The sequence below is a fragment of the Pteronotus mesoamericanus genome, unplaced genomic scaffold (assembly GCF_021234165.1).
Source record: "Pteronotus mesoamericanus isolate MK-2021 breed Mesoamerican mustached bat unplaced genomic scaffold, CSHL_Meso_final contig_192, whole genome shotgun sequence".
In the NCBI taxonomy this organism is placed as follows: domain Eukaryota; kingdom Metazoa; phylum Chordata; class Mammalia; order Chiroptera; family Mormoopidae; genus Pteronotus; species Pteronotus mesoamericanus.
Window position 1 is genome coordinate 3208637 of NW_026555082.1, and position 8710 is coordinate 3217346.

An 8710-nucleotide genomic window follows, 5' to 3' on the forward strand; every position below is an offset into this window, starting at 1 on the left:
AAAGGACATCAACGCAGCGGAGAAATAATTCTCCCCCAGCGCTGACTGGCTCCCTCCTACGGCCCAGGGACAGGAGCCTGTGTCCCTAATGGGGGGGGGGCTCATACAGATGGCCCCGGTTTTCCCATACCAGAGGTTTAGAGGGTCTGAGTCATTATAATAAGGTGTCTCTGTACTTAACACCAATAATGCAGCCCCAATAATGTGGACAAACTCAGAGTGGGTCCACTTCAGTACGTGGATGAAGAGATCTGGCAATGTAGTTTGATAAAATGTGTTTTGTCCCAGCACCTTGGGAAGCTGTTAGTTTCCTTGGCATAAACACACATCTACCCACCCCCGGCCACCCCCCACTCCCAGGCACTGACCCACAAGGGTGAACACGGGGTTCCGGAAAGTCTCACACGAGCATGTTCAGCACAGCTGCCTCCACTGCCGCCCAAACCTGGCCCTGCTCCAGGCACCCATGGCCAGGGAGGCCAGCTGCGGTCCGCCCACGCGCGGAGCACATGCAGCCGCCCGCAGGGCGGGCCACCGGGACCACGTGGCCACGGGCAGCCTCGGAGTCCGCGTGCTGAGAGGGGCGAGGCACGGGGCGCCCTGAGGGTCTGGCCTGGCCGAGCTTCCCGGGCGGGGTTGGAAGCCCAGTGCCGGTGGCTTCTGTGGGGGCAGGGAGGGTGCCTGAGTCACCAGGCGCGCCTCTCCTAAGGCAGGGGACTGCACACATACCTGCGGGCAACCCGTTGGGTATCAATACTACAATTTCACTGAATTACACCCCCATTCAGAAGTTACTAAAAGTAATACAATCACATGGCACAGCTTAGGAACAGCTGAGGCAAAAGTTACTCAAATGGTTTGGCCCTTGAGGCAAGTCTGATTGAACATCCGGCCTCCGCCTCTGGGCACTGGTGGGAGGGGCGCCTGCTGCGGCTCCTGGGAGGCTCCCGGGACCGCAGCAGGTGCCACCTTCCTCGGTCGGATGGATGCTCGCTCCCGCCCCGCCGGGCTTTCTGAGGCCAGCTCTGCCGACTGGCAGGTGCGGTGCAGGAGCACGGGACCAGTGTCCCCATGTCCCCGCCCCGGGGTGGAGGGGGGCTGCTGACTCAGGGCCTCCCCTCTGGGATAGCTGTCCCACCAGAGGGCCGAACTCGGTCAACATACCCAACGCCACCCCCAAGGGCCTCGTGCAGAGCTTGGCACTTGGGGGCTGAATGGTGTCCCCTTAAAATTCATGTTGATCCCTGGCTGGTGTGGCTCAGTGAACTGAGTGTCGGCCCGTGAAGCAAAGGGTCGCTGGTTCGATGCCCAATCAGGGCACAAGCCTGGGCTGTGGGCCAGGTCCCCAGTGGGGGGTACACGAGAGACAACTACACATGGATGTTTCTCTTTCTCCCTTCCCCGCCTCTAAAAATAAATAAATAAAATCTTTTTTTAAAAAAAAGAAAGAACAAGGTGCAGGGAAGGAGAGAGGCAAAGGGCCGGATGCACCGGGAGCGCACACCAACTCCCCGAACTGCCGCTGGGATCTGACTTTTGGGGGCTGGGCTCTTCACGCAGGCGCAGAAGGGAGTGCTTTGCTTCCCCGGTTCACGCAGTGGGGCGCTTTGGGGAGAGCCCGAAGAAAAACTTTGAACTTCACAAACAACCGAAGAGCGTTCCCTTCCGTTTAAGAGAGGTTTGGCCGTCTCAGACTGGACCTCTCGTATCCAATAACGGAAGTTTGTGCTCTTTGACCAATTCCTCCCCACCCCCGCCCCCAGCCCCTGGTGACCACCTTTTACTCGCTGCTTCTGCGAGTTCAACGATTTCAGATGCCACATGTGAAGTCACACCGTATTTGTCTTTCTCCGTCTTATTTCACGTCGCACAATGCCCTCCAAGTCCTTCCACGTTGTTGCAAAGGGCAGGATGTCCTTTCGAAGGCTGAGCAATACTCCCCTGTACGTATGCGTGCACCGCCTCTTCTTCGCCCGCCCGCCCTCTGTGGGGCACCGGGGTGGCGCCCGTGTTTTAGCGCTGCCGGTTACGCTGCAGTGAACAGAGGGGCGCAGGCCTCTCCTGGAGAAAGTGATTTCACTTCCTTCCTGCGCCCGAGAGTGGGCTTTCTGGTCAAATGGTCATTCTATTCCAGTTTTTTAAAGAACCAGGTGGTTAAGCTTTAAAATGGTCCTATGGGTTGCGTCCTGAGCTAGACTGATTGGTGACCTTATAACACGAGATTGGGACACAGAGGGTGGCCACCCACGTGCCCAGGAGAGAGGCGTTGGAGGGAAAGATGCTGCGGCAACCTGCTCTGGGACCTCCAGCTCCAGGACGAGGGGCAGGGTCCAGTGTGAGCCCCGCAGGCCAGGCGGCGGTGCTTCGGCCACCGGAACAAACGAATACAACACTCAGTGGACCCTGGACAAATACGTCTTCAAGTTAGACTAAAATGCAAGAGCTGCAAACGTGTTTTTTATTGACTTTACTGGGGTGACACTGGTTAATAAGATGATATGTTTCAGGTCTACAGTACATTACTATATTATAACATATCATCCAATGTAGCGACTGCGCGCCTGCGGAGACACCCTCCCGCCCACGGACGTGACGTCATGCGTGACGCCACTCAGACCAAGGCGTCCGAGCTCGTCACCGGAAGTGCGTGTGACGGCGGAGCCGGAAGGAGCAGGCGGGAGGGAGCGGCGCGGCGGTGGGGCCGGGCGGAGAAGCCGTGGGCCGGCCCCTTCGGGCACGGAGGACCCGAGCACGGTGCGCCCGTGCGCGCCCCGCGGCTCCGTCAGAGCAGCCGCGCTGGCGTCGCGGGGTCAGACGTGAGGTCAGGCCTGCTTCAGGGACGCCCCTGGGGCGTGCCCAAGTCACTTTCCATTTCCGTGAGGATGGGGATCCTGACCAAGTAAAAGTTAGGAAAAAGGGAATCGTCCTCTAACCCAACCTCTAAGGGGACAAACTGGAAATGCAACCAGTTTCGATAGTTGTTTACCAACCACAAGGGAAAAGGCTGAGACACCCCTCCTCTCCCGCCCCCGAGGTAGCCTCCGGCCTATCACGCGCCGCCTCTCGTGCGAGTCTGGCCCTCAACCAGCCTATCCCGGGCTGCGTGCGCACGACACCGCCCTCTCCCAGCCCCGGCGTGCCCACTGGGCTCCTGGTATTTTCCCGCGCTGCTCACGAGCACCGCCCCCAACATCTCCGCCGGCCTATCCTGAGCCCTGCTGTGCACAAACCCCGCCCACGTCCTCTCCCTCGGCGTATCCCGTGCGGCACCGAGTATGAGCCCCGCCCCCGCCCTGCGCAGGGGTTGGCGCGCGTCTGAGACGTCACGAGAGCGGCGCGGCGCGGCGCGGCCACCGAGTTCCCCCCGGGCCCGCGGCGATGCCCAAGCGGGGCAGCCCCTTCGGGGATGCGGCCCCGCTGCAGCTGAAGGTGCGCGTGGGCTGGAAGGAGCTTGGCCGCGGCGTGTGCGCCGAGCGTTACTCGCAGGAGATCTTCGGTGAGTACCGGGTAGGACTTCCTCCCCGCGACGCGGGGCTTGGGCAGGCGGTCCCCAAAGGCCGCGCCCCCTGGGTCTGGGCGGCCGGGCACCAGCCGCGAGACCGGCGGTCGGGAGCAGTGAGTGGGGCGTGAGTCGCGGCCAATGCCCGTGAGAAGAGTCCCTACATCCCCTAACGGGCGGCCTCTGCGCGGTGCCTCCTCCCAGCTCGGCCCTGCGGGGACGTCGCACTTGCGCCAGAGCGGTCCCTGGCCAGGGTGGTGCTGCGGCCCCTTAGGCCGGCGAGAGGGCGGGGAGCGAGGCGTCCTGCGTGGGCCGAGGTGGCAGCTGGACCCGTCCTAACCGGAGAGTTTTGCGGAGCGCGCCCTGCCTGCCGGGCACTGCGGCTGCGCGCGAGACGCCCCCAGCCGGGAGCTCCCGGGCCTTGGGGGGCCGGCCGCGGAAGGGCGGGTCTGGGGAGGGCCCCCTGCAGGGGCGTCCGCTGCCTCGAGGAGGGCCGGCGCCGAACCTGGTCCCGCGGGGTGAGGGGAGCCAGCAGGCAGGCGGGGCAGCAGGTGCGAAGGCGGGAACCGAGGTGCTGTCGGGTCTCGTGCGGCTGGAGGTGCGGTTCGGGGTACGATGGGAGGCGCCGGGGGCCGCCTCGCCCGGCCTCCGTGCAGGTTTTCAGGTGGGCTGATGTTAGTAGCCGTCGGTTTGGGCTGGTTGGTATTCCCTCCGGGGCAGCGATGGCGGGGAGGTCGCGAGCGTAGGTGGGTGCCCGCTGGCAGTGACAAAGTTCGTGATGGAGGGGGCGGCTGTGTGATAGGGGCGCGGAGCGCCCGCCATGAGGACCCCAGTTCTCGCCTCGGGACGCCCCGCCGCGCAGCTGCTGTTTCCTCGTGCACGCAGGCAGCGTGCACAGATGCTTCCTCCGGCCTGGGGGTGACGACGAGGGGAACCACGGGGCTGGCGCCGCGCCGCAGCGTGTGCCCCCTGTAACCACGGCGCGGGCAGCTGGACTGCCGGCTGGGCGTGGTCCTCAAAGGCAGAGTGTCCCCCTCCATGCCCATGGGCGGCCAGGCCTGGGTTGCTGGCCAGGTCCCTGGTTGGGGGCTCCCGAGAGACAACCACACCTCGATATTTCTCTTCCTCTCTTTCTCCCTCCTTTCCCCTTTCTAAAAACAAATAAAATCTAAAAGAAAAGAAAGACCTAAAAGTGGAAACCCAAAGAAAGGCCTGGCTCTGGGCCCCCCACCCTGGACCACCGTCTGGGAGGGCGCGCAGGGCTCTGTGACCGCAGGCCCCTCAGGGAGGGTGGCTGGGCCTCTCGCCACGTGGGCAGGACACCCCGTGTGAACTTGCATCGCACATGTAACGAATTCCGAGCCCGAGGCCGTCACGCTGACTCCCAGGCCTTGAGACAAGCGTCGGCCTCACAGCGAAGCTCCCAGCCGGTGCCCATCGCCCGGGGCTGCTGGGGCCACGGGGGAGCCGGGTGCGCTGAGCCACCGACGGCTGTCCTGTCCGTTTCACGGGGAGCCCGTCTCTGGCATTTGCAACCCAGCTCTGGTGGGCCGGTGGGGGGGAGCTGCTGCGGGTGCCGAGCGACTGCGCCAGCTCCGGGGTGGCCGCCAAGGGCTCTAGAGAGAGCGCAGGGCCCTCACCAGCCTGGGGGTGCTGGCGGGGAGCGGCGGTAAGGGCAGGCCGCCGCCCCTCCAGAGTCCGCGAGGAAATGAGCAGCATGGCCGGAGGCGGAGCCCGGTGGGGCCGTGGGTGGGGCCAAACCCTCCGGGGGGCGGGGCAGCAGGGCCTGGGTAAGGAAGGGCCGCAGGCAGGGGGGACCCGTTCACTGGGGAGCATTGGGAGAGGCAGGACCGAGCACACGGGGCGGGGGGGCTCTGGGGACCGGTGGCCGTGCAAGGCTCCCCCGCTTCGGGGGTGCAAACGGGAGGGCTTTGTCTCCCCAGAGAAGACCAGGCAGCTCCTTTTTCGTGGGGCCCAGGCCTGCATGGACCACGTGTGGGAGGAAGGCTGCGCCATCGTCGACTTGCCAGAGTCCCCAAAGCCTGGCCCCATGGAGGCCCCTCGGGCCACCCGTGGGCAGATGCTGATTGGACCAGACGGCCGACTGACCAGGAGGGGAGCCCAGGCCTGCGAAGCCGGTGAGTGCGGCCGACAGCAGACCCTTCCCGGTGGAGTGCTGGGGACGCGGCAGGTGCCGTCCCGCCAGTGGGGGCTGGAGCTGGGCGAGCCCCGGAGGCCCGGGCCTGCGAAGGCTCTGTCCCCTGGGCGACCCGCCTGAGGGCCCCGCCCACCTTCCCTGTGGCCGCAGGGTCCTGCCTGGGTGGCCACTCCAGGTCACGTGTCAGGGCGCGTTTCAGACTGTCGCCCGACTCTGGTTACAGTCTCTGCCCAGGAGCCTCTGTGAGTCTGACACGAGCCGCATGTTGCGACGCGGGCAGGACCGCCGGGGGACGAAGGCCGAGAGGTGGCCAGGGCAGGCGGGGGGGCTGGCCCCCAGCAGCGGCGCCCAGAGCGCGGGCATTGGTGCGGGAGCCTAAGACCGCCTGGGCTCACTCCTCCCGAAACGGCTCTGCGCGCGCCTGCTTGCGGGTGGTCCCGAGGGTCCAGGGAGTCGGGTGCGGTGGGGTCAGCCTGTCCTCGCAGGAGGGGGTGGCCCCGCGGTCCCCAGCGCTGCGAGGCCCCGGCTCTGGCTGACGGGTGGCGTTTCTCCCTCACAGACGCGTCTGGGGCGGTGTCCAGAGCCTGCTTCTCGTGCGTGCGAGCTGTGGACGGGACGGCGGCGTGCGGCCAGTGTGAGCGCGCCCTCTGCGGGCGCTGCGTGCGCACCTGCCGGGGCTGCGGGGCTGCGGCCTGCGCCCTGTGCACCCTCGTGGAGTAAGTGCCGGGCCCACGGGGCGCGGGGGTGTCTGCAGGCCACGGTCAGTTCCCCGGGAGGTGCCTTTGCAGGCGGCCGCCGTATCCCTGGCGTGGCCAGCGGCCCTGGCCTAAGGACACGGCGCGCGGCTCTCCTGCCCCGGCCTCCTCGGGTGCCAGCCCTGGTGGGGATGGTGGGCACGCTGTGCTGGCCTCCGCGTCTGCAGGGGAGGCCGGGTGCTTGCTGGGCCCGCCCCTCGAGTGTGTGTCCCCGCCCAGGGCCTGTGCCCATGAGAAGACTCGCCCCCACCTGCCCGTCCGGGCTGCAGCCGCAGGCTGGGTTCCCTGCCCTGTGTTTAAACCGCCGACTTGGTCCGGGTCGCACGGTGTCCTGCCCTCACCCTAGCTGTCGGGCGCGGCCTTGCGTCCTGCGCCGGCACCTGGCTGTCCACAGACTCACAGCTCAGCTGCTGGTCAAGGCAGGAGCCGGGGGCTGGTTCACGGCTCGCCGGTAGACACAGGGCTTGCCTGAAAGCTGTTGAGCTCCCGGCTGTGACATTTCAGTGACGCCACAGGTCCAGTGGCCTTCCTTGACTGCCTGTAGCACGTTGCCACCTTCCTGGCCTTTCAGGACCCTCCTGACACACGTCTCCTGCAAACCCTTTACTTGACGAGAGCCGCCCTGGCCCTGGCGGGCTCCAGGAGGTGCCTGTGGGCCCCAGCAGGCTCTTCGGCGGTCTCGGCCCACAGACCGCAGCCTGGGTCCTCGCGCTCTGGTGGCCGGGGGTCTGGGGTGGGCGTCGGGAGCCGGTGCCTTCCCAGCCGCGCCTGGCCTGTCCCAGCCTCCGGGGCTGCCGGTGCCCTGGGGTGGCCTCCCCGCGTCCTTGCATCGGCTCCCTGCTGCGTGTGCTTCTCATCACGTTTCCTTGTCCTTTGGTCCCCTCCTGCAGGGGACCTCATCCTAACTCACGGCACCTGCTGCCAGGGGCCCTGTCCCCCCATAAGCCGACAGCGTGGGGGTAGCACCTCCACGTGTAAACGTGGGGGGACCCAACCCCTCTCCTGATGCCGGCTCCTCTCTCCTCTCCTCCCTGTGCTGACCCAGCTGCGGCGACCTTCATGAGGAAGTGCTCTGTGCTGGCTGTGCCGTGTTCGAAGCCTGAGGGCTGGAGTGGCGGCGTCACCTGGACGGCCTCCCTGGTGTCTGCGCAGAGGGCGGGGCGGGGGCCGGGGGCTTTCTTTTTGGTATTTGTGTTTCTAGCGACAGAGCAAATAAATTCTGTATATTTGGACCAGAGGACTTGCTGATGCTCAGGGTCCTGAGGGTGCGGCTTGCTGTGGCCAGCTGGGCGCTGGGGCCCACGGAGGAGTCGGGGCCTCTGGGCAGCGCCCGCTGAGCTCCATGCGAGGTGCGTGCCTGGGCACCCAACCTCCCAGACGGGCAGACTGAGTGACCCGGTGGGTCACTCGCCAGCCCACCCGGCCAGCCCTGGTAAGGAAGGGCTGGAACCCTTCGTCGGACTCCAAGGAGGGTGACCGTTGGGCCAGTGCCCCTCGGGGGGAGGGGCGGCGCCCAGGCTTTCCCTGAACTCGTGCCCACCCCCCGAGCGTCCCCGTGGACTCACACCGGGAGCAGCGTGGGCGGCGCCAGGGCTGAGGGCACTTCTGTGTCCATCTCCCCGCCACACCCCCCTCCGAGTGCAGCCTCGAGAGGGAAGGGCCCCCTTGCCCTGCAGGGCCAGCCTGCTCTGGCCTTGGTCTCTGAGGGGCCTGTCTGCTGGCAGCCCAGACTGCTCCCCCCGGGCGGCTGCAGGAGGCGACCCACCTGGGCCGGGGACCCAGGGCAAGGCCACGCTTGCGTCCTTCCCGTGCCCTTGAAGCCGCCTCTGACCATCGTACCGTCCCGAAGGCCGGCCCCCGCACGCAGGGTCCCGGAAGGAGCAGCGCACGCCCCCTGCTGGCGCCCCGGCTCTGAAGGCGCCTCCCCGTGTCTGCGCTGCGCCCGCCGCGCTCGGGGGCTGTGTGCCGCGTTTCAGGAACGGAGGGGCCACTGTTCCCTGGTTTCTGGAGCGCGCTTTTCCCGTTTACCTGCTGGAAGGCGCACCTCAGTGGCACCCAGTCCACTCGCACGGCTCTGCCCCCAGGGGCCTGTGCTCCCGCGTCGGCTCGCTGCACTGGGCGCGGTGCCGGCCCGTCAGGCAGGAGACGCCGCTGGGTGCGTGGCCACCGTTGGCGCTACCCGTCACCCATCGTGGACACGGGGCCGCGTCCTCGTCTCGGCTGCCGTCACCGAGGCCGCCATGCACGTGGGGCGGCCGACGTCTCTGGGGGCCCCGGCTCTCAGTTCTCTGGGGCGTG

At 66.5% G+C, this 8710-nt stretch overlaps 1 protein-coding gene across 1 annotated transcript; it reads left to right on the forward strand.

The window, feature by feature from the left end:
• Positions 1-3308: 3308 nt before the first annotated feature.
• SIVA1 (SIVA1 apoptosis inducing factor) lies at positions 3309-7604 on the forward strand. The gene is made up of 4 exons (XM_054567688.1): positions 3309-3496; positions 5443-5637; positions 6217-6373; positions 7458-7604. The coding sequence occupies exons 1-4, from the start codon at positions 3379-3381 to the stop codon at positions 7513-7515; spliced, it is 528 nt and encodes a 175-aa protein (XP_054423663.1). The 5' UTR covers positions 3309-3378; the 3' UTR covers positions 7516-7604.
• Positions 7605-8710: the final 1106 nt, after the last annotated feature.

Coding starts and splice junctions, on each gene's coding strand:
- SIVA1 (XM_054567688.1), top strand. CDS start 3,379: ATGCCCAAGCGGGGCAGCCCCTTCGGGGATGCGGCCCCGCTGCAGCTG. Junction 5,638..6,216: donor AGCCCAGGCCTGCGAAGCCG/GTGAGTGCGGCC, acceptor TCTCCCTCACAG/ACGCGTCTGGGGCGGTGTCC. Junction 6,374..7,457: donor GCCCTGTGCACCCTCGTGGA/GTAAGTGCCGGG, acceptor GTGCTGACCCAG/CTGCGGCGACCTTCATGAGG.